This window comes from Brachyhypopomus gauderio, chromosome 17, assembly GCF_052324685.1.
Source record: "Brachyhypopomus gauderio isolate BG-103 chromosome 17, BGAUD_0.2, whole genome shotgun sequence".
Lineage (NCBI taxonomy): Eukaryota > Metazoa > Chordata > Actinopteri > Gymnotiformes > Hypopomidae > Brachyhypopomus > Brachyhypopomus gauderio.
Genome location: NC_135227.1, coordinates 13528793 through 13546015, shown reverse-complemented (window position 1 = coordinate 13546015; position 17223 = coordinate 13528793). Strand labels below are relative to the sequence as shown.

Sequence of the window (17223 nt, the reverse complement as noted above, 5' to 3'; positions counted from 1 at the left end):
CCTTTAGAGTTTTAGAAAATGTAAGCCTCTTAGCTGTCTCTGTATAAAATAACGTTATAATCTAGAAACAATCATGTCACGCGGAGGCAGGCTGTATATTGGTCCCAAAGCTTCAAGCGGATGTGGAATCATATAGAATTAAATGTGGAAGTAGATCAAACAGGAAAACCGTAACCACTAAACATATTTTGTGTTTAAAGTTTTTGTCTGCCTAGCGTTGCAGTTCTGGCCACTGCCGACCGACTGGCATTAGGACCAAGTGTGGTGGCACAGGCCCAGTAGCGGTGTGGATCCGAGTGAGAGAGGGCTGAGTCGCGCGCGCGACAGAGCAGCGCCAGCATCAGCATCATAATGGTGGCAACAGGGGAAGGTCTGAACCGACAACTCTAAAGGTGTGCGGCCGTGAAACTGCATGGTTTTAACCAGCATTCGCCTTTTTAAATTGGTTTATTATTACTTAAACTACATGAACAAAGCGGACGAAAATTAGCTGCGTTTCATTTCCAGGAACATCTCCGAAAGAACCATGAATTATCCGACTGGAGAAACTTCAGTAAAACTTGTTTTGCTGATTTTTACAGGTAAGTGAGGTTTTCATAGAGGCTAAATAATGTTGACCCAGTGCAGGGATTTGACACATTCCAAAAGCTGAACTTAACAATAGTCTAATAGTAGAAAATCTGAATAATTCTGTATAAATTCTGACTTTGACTATTCAACTTTTTATCAATGAAAATAGCCTGTTTAATCATGATGTTTTCACCTTATTAGTGCCACAGCCTCTCTATGGAATTTTGCCTTATCTTGTTTTTGCATCTCGTTTGTGATTCATGTTAGACTATGATCACCAGATTATTTCGAAAATATTTCGATAATGATATGGACTGGTAGTGTTTCGTTGCATTTTGTAATGCGTTTCAGTGTGATAGTTTCACTCTGCTGTAGTTTATTTGGCTTGTGCGTCACGGACTGCCCCAAACGTCAGTTTTTACCTGTTTGTAAAGTCAGTTAATCACAACTACACATATCAAAATACTACAACTTAATCCATTTATACTCTAAATAACCTCTAATATAGCCTGCAATCTATGATTAATGACAATGGATGAATACATCTACGTATTGGTCTCTAATTTATCATTCCAATGTTGTTTTAATAGGCTATAATTACATTTTTTTGCATCATAAAAACATTGTTGCATATTTGAGACCTCTGTAAAATCATCTTTTGAAAAACTTTACAATATATGCAAATGATCCAGAGTCTAGTGCTAGATTTCCTCCTTATTATACAATCCTACCAGCTGCCATTTTTTTGGACTAAAGAGTTATTCCAGAATGCAAGAACTGAGGTCCATTCATGACATAAGGAGCAAAAGAATGTACTGAAGCAGTAAAAACAGGGTGGTTATAAAAAAGAGTCATGGGAAGACTTGGCTATCCCATAGGACATTTGGAAGAGTGTCTCTACCTGCCACATGAGTCCCAACAACACGGTTTTTCTGTTGTCAAATTATTTAACAAGGGTGGAGCACAGCATATATATAGAGATATATATATAGAGAGAGAGAGAGACAGAGAGAGAGAAAGAGAGGGAGATTTAAACCACAAACGGCTTTGCCTTGTATTGAGTGCCTGCATTAACGATGCTCAGCTATCAGTGAGGTGTGATAATTGTTCCTTCTTCTATTGCTCCTCAAAAGATATTGAAATACTGCTATGTATAATAAATCAAATCTGCACTAATAGACAGAGTTTTTAAATGTATGCTTCAAAACTCTAAAGGCAAATAGAAAGAAAAGTATTTTCTTTGAGCTCAAATATTGCACCAATTCTAAGGGGGTGAATTTGCTTCACCCAAAATTAAGGTAAAGTGAATAGTTTTGATTGCATACACTACAAGTTTCACATATGTTTACCTGCTTTTTAATATTTCAAGACATTTTAAAACTTAGTTTTTAATACACTGTTGTATTTAGTTTTGCATTGGATTGTTACGATTGATTACTATAAGGATAACAGTTTATGTATGGAAAGCTATCCTTTGCATTGTTACATGCACTGCTCAAAAGATTAAGGGAACACCTAAATTACATATTGCATCTTGAACATCAACGTCTTCGCAACATCTGGGCATGCTCCTCATGAAACACTGGGTGGTATCCTAGAGGATCACCTCCTAGACCACTGTCACCTTGTAACTGCCTACACACTCTGGCCACATGAAGGTTTGTGTGACTCTATGCAGATACATCTCCCCAGATTATCACTGACCAGGTGCCAGACCAGTCATGCTGGATGATGTTGCAGGCAGCATAACAATCACCATGGCATCTCTTTCCCATCTCTTTCCCATCTGTCGCACGTGCTCATTGTGAACCTGCTCTCATCTATTAAGAGAACGGGATGCCAGTTGCAGACCTGCCAATGCTGGTGTTCTCTGGTGAATGTCAATCAAGCTGCACAGTACTGGGCTGTGAGCACAGGTCCCACTAGAGGATGTTGGGCCATCATGCCCCTCGTATGGACTCTATTTCTGATTGTTTGGTGAGGAACATGCACACTCCTGCTGGAGGTTATTTTGTAAGGTTCCAGAAGTACTCTTCCTGTTCTTCCTCAAACAAAAGAGCCGATATTGGTCCTGCTGCTGGGTTGATGCCATCATGTGGCCCTGTTCAGCTCTCTTCAGTCATAATGGCCCATGTCCTCATATCAACTCCGTGGTCTTGAGTGCTGGGAGACACAGCAAACCTTTTTCTTACAGCACATATGGACGTGCCCAGGACTACTTGGACTACTTGCTATCCTTGAAAAGTAATTGACTTGGTTTAGTGAAGATGAAGTGTTCCCTAATTTCTTGAGCAGCGCATAAAACAAAAAGTATCCATTGTCATTTTTATTTTCATTTGACTGGCTGTGGTTTGCTGCTGCATTAACTATTTGAGAAAGCTGGCCGCACGGTTTTAACCTGTTTATTTACATTACTTTCAGAATTCTTTCCCAAACATAACTGGAAACTCTTGACAATTTAGTATTCAGCACATGTGTACGATCCTGTTATTCTACAGACCGCAGATATTTTTTCCCTTCAGAAAAAGCCAGAAGACAATCAGAGGCCTGTTTCAGTTGTAGACATCCAGCTCTTTGTTGTGACCTGTGCTTTTAGTGAGATTGATGTCTGGACTGCAGGGATAAATTATACCTGATTTGATGTTTATAAACAGAGTACCATTTATTTATAAAGATACACAACGCTCTAAGACATTCTTCTCGAGATGTCTGACTAGGTCTGTTGTGGGGTTGTCTTCTGTCTATTTACTGCTGAGAGCACAGTCTAAAGGAGAGCTACCAATCTGTAAACATTACCAAGAAAAACTAATATACCCCTGCTTTGATAGTCTTCTTGTAATCACTGTCCAGATCCATTCTGTCAGTGATTTTGGTATAATGCTTAAATACTGCTCTGACTCACTCCAATGAGTCACATGATGAGACAAGATAATAGTTAGGAATTAAACATTTCTTTATTTTGTCAACCTAAAGCCATACATTTTATTTTTGCTTGTTCTTTGATGTCAAATTTGAGTCGAATTGTGTACCAATAAAGCCAGTTAATCTGCAGATAATGGCTTAGTTACTAATCTTGAGGCAAATTGTTTGGTAATTATTTGGTAAGATGTGTTTGAAAGTTTTGCGTGGCATCTTGATACAAAAGCAAGATTCAACTGTGTGTGTGTGGTTCGGGTCAATATATTCAGTACATTCCCTAATAATAAAAAATGAATAATACTAAAAGTTTCACAGCAGAGAAATTGCCTAGGCCAAAATGATGAATTGTTATACCAAAGGGCTGACACTCACTAGGTCTTCAGATTTTTGTAAGTGCATTGTGATGTGTTTGCTTGAATTTACAGCTTTACTTATAGGCAATTGCCTGGACACATAGTGCTACCAAGGTGGCACAGATAAATGTGGAAAGTTTGGGGCGGTTCCATTAAACTGTCAATAAAAGTGACAGAAGATTGACTTTAGAGAAAGGTGCAAATTGAGAGGCAGGGTTTAATAGTTCTTCTAAATCTGATTGCTGCCAGTCTTTGATCAGAGTCAGATAAAGGTTCATTTTCCAGCAGGGGTTGGTAAAGTGTTGTGATCTGATATATTGTTAGTTTTACATTTACATTTACATTTATGGCATTTGGCAGACGCCCTTATCCAGAGCGACTTACATTTTTTTATCTAATTTATTTATTTTTTTTTTTTTTTATACAAGTGAGCAATTGAGGGTTAAGGGCCTTGCTCAGGGGCACCTCAGTCATGGCCTCAGGTCTGGGGATCGAACCTGCGACCCTCCGGTCACAAGACCAGTTCCCTAACCGCTAGGCCATGACTGCCCAGTTAGTTGCTGGGTGTATTGGGTGATAATTTCACATTTTAGCTAAAAGCTAAGCAAAAACAATAAAACAAACAATGAGAATAATAAAAATAATGATCATATCAGAGCTCAGATATATTAAACAATATAAAATTATAAAAATATTTTATAACCAATATAAAATTATTACAGCTTCTATTAATGTTAATAATGTTCATTGATGTCTTGCAAGCTATAATCACATAAAATCTGAAATCCACTTAATTGTACCATAACTATCATGAAGTATTACATTTTAAATATAGAGTCACATGCAAACACCTGGTCATAATTTATGATATTGTGAATAGTCTAAAGACAAATGTTAATGTCCAAAAGACAAAGCAAAAGATGAAACATTACTATCAAGCAAGATGAGTGTATTATACTTATTTTGCACATTTTTGAGTTAAAACATAAAGGAGCACCATGCAAAGGTTTGGGCCCCCAAGAGATTTGCGTTCTCAATAATCTTTAGCAACCTTAATTACCTTGTGAGGGCAATGGCTTGTTCACAGGAAAGGAAAGGCCAAGTGATGCAAATTTCAAAGCTTTACAAATATTTGGATTCCTCAAACCTCGTACTAACAATTACCAGTTATGGTCGCATATGTGCACCTGTGTAGAACTCTGAAGATTAAAACAACTGATGCCCACAAAGCCGGAGAGGCTTTTCAGAGATTATTTCACAGATCCTGTTCATAAGATTAATACAACGACAAATCAACTGCAAAAGACCTTCAGGAAAATGTGGAATACTTGGGAGTGCACTGTTCTACTGTGCAGCACCACCTGATCAAATATGACCTTTGTGGAAGAGTCATCAGAAGAAAACCTTTTCTGTCTTCTCACCTAAAAAAAAGCCTCATGCATTTTGAAAACAAGTCCTGTGGTCTGATGAGGTTCAAATCAGCCTGTCAGCCCTCTCCAACTGTGACGCACAGAGGTGGAGCAATCCCTCTTTGGGCTTGTATTGCAGCCTGTGGCATGGCGAACATTTCACTGATAGAGGGAATATTAGATTCAGTTAAATACAGACAAATAAGCAAACATAAAATTGTATGTAAAAAAGCTGACAATGGAAAGAAGATGGTTTCATAGAATAATGACCTAAGCACACCTGAAAATCTACAATGGGCTTCCTGAAAATGCACAAGCTTTTGCCTAGTCCTTATAATCCCTCATTTTAAACACCATAGACCTCAAAAGAGGTATATTTTGCACAAAAGGCAGCTGCCCAGCAATCTTATAAGCCTTATGCAAGAAAGAATGGGCAAAATCCATCACAAAATAATTGAGAGATTCTTAGCTGGTTGTAGAAAACATTTCCTATGTACTGACTATGCAGGGTGCCCAAACATTTGGACCATTATTATCTGTATCTCTTAAATAAATGCCACTGTATGTAGTTAAAACACCATGAAATGTAAGAAAAAATGATGTTTTTTTAGTAGTATAGATTGAATAAACCTTTACAATGAGGAAAAAAACACTCCGGAGTACCTTAATGGATTCAGCTCCAGCTGGAAGTAACTATCCTCATGTCCTTGAGTGAAGAACCACAAGTTTACTTAGTGTGACTTTCCCTGTAATTAGATTAAGGAAGTTGCTCTGGGCAAATGGTGAAGTTAAATTTCAAAATTAAAGTTGATCTGGGCAAATGTTGAAGATAAATAAAAAAATATAAGTGTCTTATTTTAAAAATGGTGATTAGGTATAAATGTCAGCTCCAGCTTATTGGTCTTTAAACATGACAGTTAATATGAACATGGGGCAATGACTGATTTCAAACGAGCACAGAAGCATGCTGTACACATATTTGATGTACTAGCGGACAGTTTACTTACTAGAAAACATTACTGTATTTTAAAGGTGGCCAGGAAACATCTCAGCTGTAGAATGAGGTATGAGTTATACATCAATAAGCAAACTGCATACAATGAAAGGCTGAGTCAGATACCTGAAACTAACTCACATCCATGACCAAAAGCAGCTGGGTTTATGTCCATGACCATAAGCTTTCTGCTGGTGCAGTACATGTATGCCATTAGCATTATACACTATTCACTTGAGTAGCATAGTGTATTGTAGTTTGGTTTGCATTGGGAGAGCAGCAAAAATAATGTGCCAGATTGGTACTGAATACATGCGATGGTGAGAAAAACTGAATAAGGGAAATTCCAAAATGTAGCTATAATGAAAACAGGGACTAAATGATTATCCTTAATTTCTGTATGAATTTATGCATTGATGCAACTTTTATTGTGCAGGGAAATAATAGCATCAGTTGAGTGCGCTTGTAGCAACCACATGAATTAGCTTTCTGGTATTTTCCTGGCAAGGCCAAGCAGAAGCTTTGCATTTAAATGGCAAAGGGGCTGACATACAAAAGCTCTTGATATCCATGCCAAAAAATTAACTCACAACCTTTAACCGAGTTGACTTAGGTGAACTGATAGTCAGAGAAAAAGAGACATTTGCGTGCGAGCGCGCACACAGACATGTCCACATGTCCAGACCTCTCAGCAGACGGCTCAACGTTCCTGTCTCTGTCAAGCTTCTCGTGCTGGTCCTTCCATGCTGGTGGTGAAGGCTGTGCCACTTTCCCATTGTGTTGAGTGCTAAGCAAAACCAAAATACCCCTATTTCAATAGTGTAATGATATGTGTATGTGTGTTGCACAAAAGAGCATTAATGAAGGACTTATAACATGTGGAGGAGAAGTATGCATTGAAATATGACACTGAGAACAGGTTCCAGATGTTAATGGAAAAGCTGGCCAGATTTGTCTCAACTTGTCAACTCAGCATTCTGGCATAATGATGGCTATCGCATAGCTTTAAAAAGCTATATATACCTTAGATGTGCAAAGATGAAACACTATTACAAATACAGTACATTATACTGTTTTCTTAACTGGATTGATGAGTATGTTCTTATTTTCACAAAGGTTATATATCATGCAGCTGATTTAACTGGGTTTGTTTGCTGTTTAAACAGCCTTTAAGCTATGGACTGAATACTAGTATTAGTACAACTAGTAGTCTTTAGCATGGCATTGATGATATCCATGACATAACACTGATAATTTAACATTACTGATGACATTCATAATGAAATCTATCAGCCAGCTTGTATGCAGTCATTTTCTCTTCTTTGAGCATTCTCTATATCTGCACAATTTTAAAATGTGATGCGCGTTGTAGAGCACAGAGTGAGATGAGTTTCAGTGTAGTTTTTGATGACTTGAATCTGATTCACTAGTTATTATGAGAATGTGTTGCATTGACAATGCTTTTGACTTGTCATGCTGATGTGAAGGTTGTTTCAGAGACAGCCACATTGCCCAAGACTCTATATCACAGAGGCTCAAACACACGATTATCATTAGATCCACCTTGCTTGAAATGGATAAAGGTGTTCTCCAACAACTTAGTGATATCACAACATATTATGGTGATATCATGACCATTGCGTATCTGAAGCATGTTCAATACATCATGCCCAGATAGTTAATTTTTTTTTCTGTTCTTAATTTGTCTGTCATTGATATGATCATTCCAGAACCTGTAGATTTATGGATAAATTCAGAAGGCAGGATGAGGATGGTGGGGATATGTGCATGGGCTGGACATACAGGCTGTGTTGGTCCTCTAAACACTAGGTAGTTTGAGAGGATTTGGAGAGAAAACGTTTTTAGAAAGGTTTTTTCAGCCGTACTTCAGGACCAGAGTGTGAAAGTCTGAGGCCACAAGCAGGACACACTTTAATTCTCACAAAAATCACTAAAACTCACAAAAGCTACTTATTTCTATTTTTATTCTTCTTAGCTGACTTACAGTAAGATAACAAATTTGTTATCAAAACACATAACACAACAATTAGAATAATAAGTCACATACTTCAAAACCTTTCAGTCTCACTACAAATTAGTAGTGAACTTTAAATTTAAAACTATACAAATATTGCAACCAATAAGTAGATAAATTGTGCATTCAAACCAACACTTATAAACCTCTTCCATGGTCAATATATTTTGCTGAGTATATATTTACATAGCAGTGTTTTATTGATCCAATTTTTTCATCTTCATCACAGTTTATATTCTCTTTTGCAAGACACCTGTGAAAAATGTCAAATCCAACCCTGGTGTGCTTCTGGTCATGCCATCACATTCCTCTACCATGACATGCTAAAGCCCCTCCCTTCCACATGGGTGGCGATCATATGCTTTCTACACTCATTGTAAGGACATTTCTGAGTGTATCGAAAAAGCACAAAGCTGTTCTGTATTGTAGGGACCCAGCACAGCAGTATGGCAAACAGCCCTCTGCTTTGTTATAGTGGCACATTCTGTCATGTCTCTCTGTCCTGTTCCTGCCTCTCTGTCCAGGAATGCTGACTATGGCGTGCTGACCAGGACGGTTCCTTTTTCTTCTTTTTTTTGGTTTACCTATACATACTTGCAGACTCTAGAGCTGCTGTCAAGTCCAAATGCAGTGCAACATGTTTTTAGGTTTGTTCTAAATTTTATAGCAAATAGTAAGCTGACAGATAACTCATTGGTAAACAGAATGTTTTAAACAGTTAATTAGCGAAATGATCTCACATGATCAGATAATATGATTTATGTATGTATTGATAAGTACAACCACAGAACAGCACCTGTAATTGCCAGGTTGGGGTGAGGGGGTATGACAGGCATATGAGTGTGTTCATTAGTGCATGACAGAAGAAAAAAGCTTGACCTGAAGTGTCATTTCAGGTGTTATGGCTGGAGGGATTTCAGTGAAGTGTGTTTGGGATTTTAAATTATATAGTAATTTTATAGACTACTAATATTTTGTCAAATGAGTGAGCTTGTGTTAAAGGAAAAGAAAAACACGTTTCCTTCAGTGTTGAGCTGGATGTGCTTTATGGCACAGCATTACATGAAATAATCAAGAGATAGTACTAATAGTCAAAGTATTATTAACGCTGTAGGCTGTAGGCAGAGACGGGCACACGAGTGAGTGACTCGAGTTGAAGTTGCGCTTAAGGTGCCTACAAACAGACTTGACTCGTCCCTAATGACTCTCGACTCAGCCTGGACTCGTCCAAAGTACCTCGTCAACAAGAGTCAGTCTGTTATAACGTTATATAAAAATACTTTCTTTGTGTGTTTATGTTGCCATTATTCCTTACTTTGTTTCAGTGATTTGGGATGCAACTCCTTTCCTCATGACGTGTCACAACATTGCTTATATTATAGTGAGCAGGAAATTGGGGAGAACATCAAATGTAAACAAACGAGGGTGGCATTGCTTCGGATGGAGTACCATGCATGGTAGCCTTTAGCTATTGGGAGTTTTTAATTCTTGGACATAACCGAAGGTCCACAACATGTAAAAATGTGGCAAACAAATTGACCACATCAAACTTCATAAGGCACCTGAAAACACCCAGATAGGTTTGTTTAGTTTACGCTAGACACTTATTTTCGATCTCCTGTCCCCAAGCTTATCCTGATATTGAGTTCCGACTTGACTTGGACTTCAGCCTGAAAATTTGTGATTTGACTTAGACTCTACCCTAAAGACTCGTGACTTGAGTTGGACTTGTATTTTCAACAAATCTTGAACATCTCTGCGTTCTAGATTATCCATTATGATGTTTTATAGAAAGTACTTTTAACAGTGTTTAAAAAGGTTTAAATTACTCCCTTAAATTAAATATGAACATAATGGAAAAAACCCTGTCATCTTCTGACATTTTCATTTCAATGCACAACACTTAGCTTTGAGAGAAATCCAATGAGACTTCAGAACCTAGCATGTGTCTTTGTTCACAACTCCACACTGAGCTAATAAAATCTAAAAAATGATGAAAACATTTGCACCCACAGTTTGGTTTCATAATGTTGCTAAAAAGTCAAGACTACACCTAGTGTCCAAAAGTGAATCTTGAAAGTATCCTAAATAAGAATTCTTCTGTGTAACCTGTAAAAACCCTACATGGTAAATTAGCTTGTATTCTATTGAAATGTATGCAAGTTATTTTCATTCTGAAATACTTTAGTATACAGTTAAAATATTGTAAAGAACACAAATTAATATGTGAGAAGCATTTGGGATTCCTACTGATTTTTAAATAAAATGTCTGGGTGTGTGCCTTTCTAAAGCTGCTCGGTTATAGGTGTCTTCACAAACAGAAACGTGGTATTCAGTAATAAGGGAACACTATATTCTACAGTAAACACCAGTGGGTGTGACGGGCAGGGGTGAGCAACTAAAAGGAAGCGATCACGCCAAGTCTCAGGGAAAAAGGATGGTTTAATAGAAAGTGTGCAAACCAAAAACCCGTGCAATATCTCCAAATTAAGGATATAATGACCAGCGGTCAACTGGTACAAAGACAAGACATATATAGGCAAACAAACAACCCTCAGGTGAGACGGATCACGGGCGCCGCCCACCTGAGGGACGCACATGACGTCACCAAACAACAACAACAACAGCCGCTGTGGACGGAGGCGGCCGGTAGGGGGCCGCCTCACCGTGACAGTGGGCTTATTTTAGGGGATTGCGAAGTGGCTTCTTTGGTTTATTACTTTCCCTACACCCTTAAGTTCAACAAATGTTGTTAAGATTAATATTAAGATGCCTATTCACGTAGACTTCATTAAACATTCTTTGAAATATAAACCCACTGCCCATGCATTTACATATGCTTTTGTGTATGCCACTCTACATACAAACTGTATATATTTTTTCCTGGCAGCTAGTTCATTGAATATATGACTAAGCACCAACTATGCCTTGAAAAGACTTAGGACTTTCCGTGCCTCTGCAGAGTGCTTAGGACTTCATTCAGATGCCATATATAAATTGTCAAGTCTTAGAAATCTCAGGTTGTTAAAGGCATCACTAATAGTCCAGTCTATCAAGCAGCTTCCTTAAGGAGTGCTTTAGTTCAGGAGGAGATAAGAATGCAGCAATTCCTCAGTCAGAGAAGACCAAGCAGCCAGTCAGTGGCATCTGGCACTCCCCCAGCAGATGAGTCAGCAAAACACAGGCCTGGCTGTTCTCTGAGCAGAGGGCTAGTTTTCCACTCAAGCATCTCTGGCTGGTGTGAGTGGGATGGTGCAGGGTTAAGAGGATGGACATGTGGTTAGCTGAATCCAGCTGTGTGTTTGTCAGGTGTACTTCCTCACTCAGCCTGAATTTGGCACAACAGGTGGGCTAGACACCACGCCACACCACTTAGACACATGACAGGTGGTTGTCAAACATGCTAATGAAGCAGCTTGATCAGCTTTGGCCAGATAGCATTGGGGAAGAACAGCCAGTACTGAAAGTTGGGTTTTATTCCTCATCTTTCTACAGGACAAATTACCAGTTTGCAACAAAACAATCAAAAGAAATATTTGGGCCACATATTGGGTCTGTTTTTAACTCCAATTATGGTCTGAGACCTTTACAGCATTTAGCTCTTTTTGACCACCCATAACCTTTGCCACTAAAATCCTTCCAGTAATTCAATTTAAGTGCCAGTACTGTGACCACGTGACCAAGGCTATATAGCTGTGATTGTTATTTTACAACACTCTGCCATGGTGGGGGTTCAGTGGGGCTGTAACTTTTCCAGTATGAAGGCCAACTACTCCAGTTTCCCTTTTTTGCAATTACAATTTTACCATTGTGTGTTTGAGGGTAGATCACATGATTATATTGTCACATGGTATTCCCTAGGGGCTTTAGTCATGCTACATGTCAGTCTGTTCTGGCATATAGCCCTTTTGAGCCCAGGCACATTAGTGGCTGCTAACTATCAGTAGCATTTGTTTCCGGTTTATTTTTAACTGCTTTATCCAGTGAGTTATTCCTAATCTTGGAGTCACTTCCTTTCATCAGGAGACATATGTTAGGCCTCCCTCTGATGCCCTTAAGCTCTGAATTAAAAGGAAACCAGAAAACAGTGTGCTCCTGTTTTTTTGCTATTAATGACATAACATACTTTAACCTTGAGGTTATTCATGTCTCATGGCATTGATTGTAATGCTTTTTTGTTTATGGCAATACTAAAGATTTTTAAAGCAACTGATTTCCTAGGGCATTTACATAGGCCATCCCCAATTTTTTATGTCAAATATAAAATTGGCGTCTGTATCGCTCAAACAAAAATAAAGCATACCACACCTGCCCTTACTCTGACTAGTCCAACTGACGCACAACAAATCCTGTCATTAAAGTAGGATAAATCACTTAGACAGTCAATCGAGGACAATTATCCAAAGATAACACTGCATGCTCCACTTTAGAAAGAATATCACTTTAGCCTGCTATGATTCATTTGTCTGTAAGGTTCATTTCCTTTAAATTGCCATGGTCTCCCTATGGGGTTGCTTTGGGGGGCATGCAAGCATCCTCATGAACAATAATTTGGTTATGTGGCTGAGATCAGCTTTTTTTCTCATTTCCAAGGCAAAGTAATATAACCCCTCCCCCACCCCCTTTTATAAACTGGTTAGGAGATTTCTTTCATATGTGCTGAAATGCTGAAATAGATCCGAAAGGCTGTGATTATTAAGTAATAGAAACTACTCTAACTGGAATATGGTGTTTATATGGATTTTCTTTATAAAGACCCAATAAGACTAAAACTATGTAGATGTCCATACTAATAAATGACTTCAGGTGTTAGCCATACCCATTGCTAACAGGTGTATAAAATCAAACGTACAGGCATGCAATGCTGATGTTCATAGTGAAATGGGTCATGCTGAAGAGCTCAGTGACCTGAAATGAGTATTGTGACAGGACTCAAGTCAGTTCTTGAAATTATTTCCCTGCTAGCTCTTAACTGTAAGTTAACTGTGAGTGCTGATATTATGAAATGCAAGCATATAGCAATAACAACAGCTCTTCCACAAAGTGGTAGATGACGCACACTATCAGAGTGCAGCCACTAAGGACTGAATCACTGCCTCTGGAAGCAACATCAGCACAAGATCTTTGCGTCAGGAGCTTCATGACGTGTTTCTTTCCCAAGCTGCACACAAACCTAAGATTACTATGTGCAATTTCAAGTGTCGCCCAGAGTGATGTAAAGCATGTCGACACTGGATGGGTGCCAGCAGAATGCGAGGTACTGGAGTGGATAGCATCAACTCCAGTTTGGTGGAGCAGGAGTAATGGTCTGGGGCCGTCTTCAGGGTTTGGGTTATGCTCGTTGGTTCCAGTGAAGTGTAACGCTAATGTCACAGCACACAAAGACATTTTGGACAGTTATGAGCTTCAACCTTGTGGCAAGAGTTTTGGGAAGGCTGCTGTCCATTCCAGCATGACTGTAGTGGCACGGTGTGCAAAACCTACAGACATATTTTGACAAGTTTGGTATAGAGCATGTTCAGTGGACTGCACAGAGGCCTGACCTCAGATCATTCAAAATCTTTAGGATGAACCAGAACGTTGAATTCCCATGGAGTTTCTGTAATGGGTTCTCTAATAAATGAATAATTTTGGCCATATAGTGTATATAGAAAAAAAGTAGTATGTCAATTTACATTTATTTATTTTAAAAAACACATGAATTCATTTTTGGCTATGTTGCTCCAGTTATAAAATGACTGGAGAAATGTGAATACCTTTCTAAATGCTTTTGTTGATCATTTGTCACAGTTGATGGTATTGAAATAAAGAACTTTATTGGAGGCAGACTCTACCACTTCCACTTTGTTCTGTCAACAACCCAAAATCAGTAGCCTGCAGTCAAATAGAGGCAGGCAACCAGAAAATGTGCTGAGTGATTGTGGATCCAATGTGGACAGATTTCCATATATCATGTTTTTGAACACCTTTGTTTAATGATTGTCTTTGGCAGAAGGTTTTCTGCTGTTTAAATTCATTTTCCTTAAATTTCTTAACAGAACAGTGTTTGAAGCAGTTCTGACAAATATTAATGTTTTCATGATGAAGGAATGTAAGTAAAGTTTGGGAACCTTTGAGACAGTTTCACTGCCTGCTATCAATGAACAAAGAGCCAGAGAGAGACAGAGAGAGAGAGAGAGAGACAGAGAGAGAGAGCTGTGTAAGAGCAGTGGGAATAATGCAAGCTTTTCAAGGTTCTTTCACTTGCTGGTTTGCAAGCATCGGGTGAGATGGATTTAACGTGAATTGTGAATCATCCAGTCTCAATATAATATGAAAATGCCAGTTTTCTTGTCTGGATGAGTCAGAATCTTAAAATATACTAAAAGAATAGGAAGTACAAGTTGTCCTTCAGAATAAAATCAGCATGACACAAAAATAGCACAACAAAAGTTATTTTCAAGTTCATCAAGGCTTCTGAAAGTGCATGAAGGACAGAAATTAGACTCACTGCCCCAGGGAGAGAAACAGGATACAATTAACACAAAGGCTTCTATAATGCCATCAGATAACATCATTTGACAGTATATAAATAAATCCAAATGAAAAGTTTTAACATTATTGCAATTAGTTTCATATAATCTTAACCGATAAAACAGCTTTGAGCTTCCCTTTCCAGCCTTTTGAAACAGGCTAAGATTCTTTCCAGGTCTGCACTTTTCATGTGCAGTTATGATGCAGGAATAAGTACAGACACACTGAATAAGTACAGACACACTGAATAAGTACAGACACACTGAATAAGTACAGACACACTGGATTTTACTTCAAAAATCTTTAAAAAATTGATAATTTATGGTGAACATATTCATCTTTGTTCACCATTTTCTATGCTGAAACTATTGCTGTGTACCATGTGTACCATGGACCTTCATAAAGCCTTTGTCACATTCTCCTTTCTTCTCCTTCTCTCTTCCTTTCTCTGCTTCTCCACAGTGATCAGGAGTGGTCATGCTCTAGTGGACAGGACAGTGGAAGAGAGCCTCCCAGTGCAGTTATACTCTCATCACCTGAGTCAAGTGGAAGACAGCAAAGGTTCAACACTGATACCTGTTACACCATGACACACAACAATCCCTTGCTGAATCAACCACACAATAGGATTAAGCAACAGGGATTCTGGGAATATTTCTGTTATTTCACCCAGAGTATTTATATTCGTCCTTGAATGCCTGCTGGTCTCTCTCAGGTGCTTGAAGAAAAAGTGTAGCTTTATGTTATGCCAGTGGCATTTAAGTTTAGATCGTTGTTTAGTCCTAACTTAATAAGCATTCTTAAACTGTTCGCCTAATTTCATGGCTGACAGTTTAAGAATTTTTTCCCTTTTGCATATGTTTGATCTGTAGTCTTGACAGGGTTAAATCCAGAAAAAAGATCCAGTCTCACAAAACCTTTACTCCATCCCTTCCCCACTAATGTTTGTCATTTAAGTAAACTAAAGACAGTTTGGCTCCACTGAAATATTCTATAGCAAGCTGTACCCTAAATAAATGTACATTTAAAGCAAATCTTATGCAGAACAGCTTATAGTTCTCTCTCTCTCTCCGGGATGACGTGTTTATATCTCATTTTTTTGTTGTCAAATTTGGATTGTTTTGCAAGGAAGAACCAATTGGTACCTCTTGAGTATTTATACACAAATTTATATTATGATTTATACTGTGATTATCTGTCAGCGTCTAGAGCACACACTGTTCAAAAAGGGACATGTACATCATTTATTACTTTGAGCTCTGAAATGTTTTAAAAAATCCTTATAGGATATAGCAGCATAAATCAGAAAGAAAGCTAATATATTCCTCAAATCTTTTTCACTACAATTAATAAAATAATATTAGTAATACTAATACTAATTACTAATTTTGATATTAGTAATTATAATTTAAGTAAATGTTTTACTTTGTACAAAATATATAGAGTATATTAACATAAACTAATAAAGAAATTATTTACTAGCATGTTTATAAAATGTTAGATCATATAAATACTGTGTATAAATCGCTGTAACACAGTTTGGTAAAATGTGTTTATGGTTCTGATGGAAATGAGAGATGAAATTCTGCTCCTGATAGCTGGGTTAATTGTTTTGGGAACAATGGCTTCTGTATAACTAAATCAACTGAGAATTATATCAATTATTATTTTATGATAGGCTTTTTTAAAATGTGTGCATAGGTTCAGCACATGTATGATACCAGATAATGAAATGGGAATGTGTCATGGACATCTGCATTTATATATTGATCTCTTGAAGAGGCAAGTTTGCTTTTCATTAGCATCATGCTTTTAGTACATGTGTCTTCATGTGTGTTTAACAAGCCAAACATGTGGACACATCAGCATGTCTTTTTTCCCATTTGGTGAGACAAATCCTGTGTCAGTAATTAGATGTTTTATCTTTGGATCTTGGATCTGTCAAAATACTTTTGTCTATGTAAATGCATGATGTATGAAATGTGTGATAATTTTATTACTTTTGATTTGATTTCTTGTGGTTTCAGTATCAATCCTATTTTTTCATCAATTTTGTTCTGGCAGCAAAAGCTGAGGAATTTTGACCTGAACTGCAGTTTCTATGTGAGGGACTTCACTGAATCTATGGTTTACATGTGTCCGTTGTAATGTAACTTTACTTCCACCACCTGCAGATATTTCCTGCAATTTTGAAGCCCCATGTTCCTGGAGCACGTCCAATCACAGTGCTGGTGGAGATTGGTATGTCACATCACCACAGCAACACAAGCCTAGTAGATGGAGTCTGGAACCAATAACGGATCATTCTGTTGGAGATTCAAAAGGTAGTGTCGTACCAGCTGACTTTATGTCCACAGTGTAATAATGTGAGAAGACTAGGTATTTCTGCACTCATATATTGAGCTCATTTGAATGATTTGTCTGTTTTCT

The 17223-nt window shown here is 38.0% G+C and overlaps 1 protein-coding gene across 2 annotated transcripts in view; it reads left to right on the top strand.

Annotated features, from left to right (window-relative positions):
- The first annotated feature begins 305 nt into the window (after positions 1–305).
- ltk (leukocyte receptor tyrosine kinase) overlaps positions 306–17223 on the top strand; it is a 41620-nt gene continuing 24702 nt past the window's right edge. For both annotated transcript variants that reach the window (XM_076978637.1, XM_076978636.1), the window contains exons 1-4: positions 306–392; positions 508–581; positions 15256–15354; positions 16968–17117. In XM_076978637.1, the coding sequence (XP_076834752.1) occupies positions 527–581; positions 15256–15354; positions 16968–17117 (304 nt within the window). In that variant the 5' untranslated portion in view covers positions 306–392; positions 508–526. The remainder of the gene's footprint in view (positions 393–507; positions 582–15255; positions 15355–16967; positions 17118–17223) is intronic.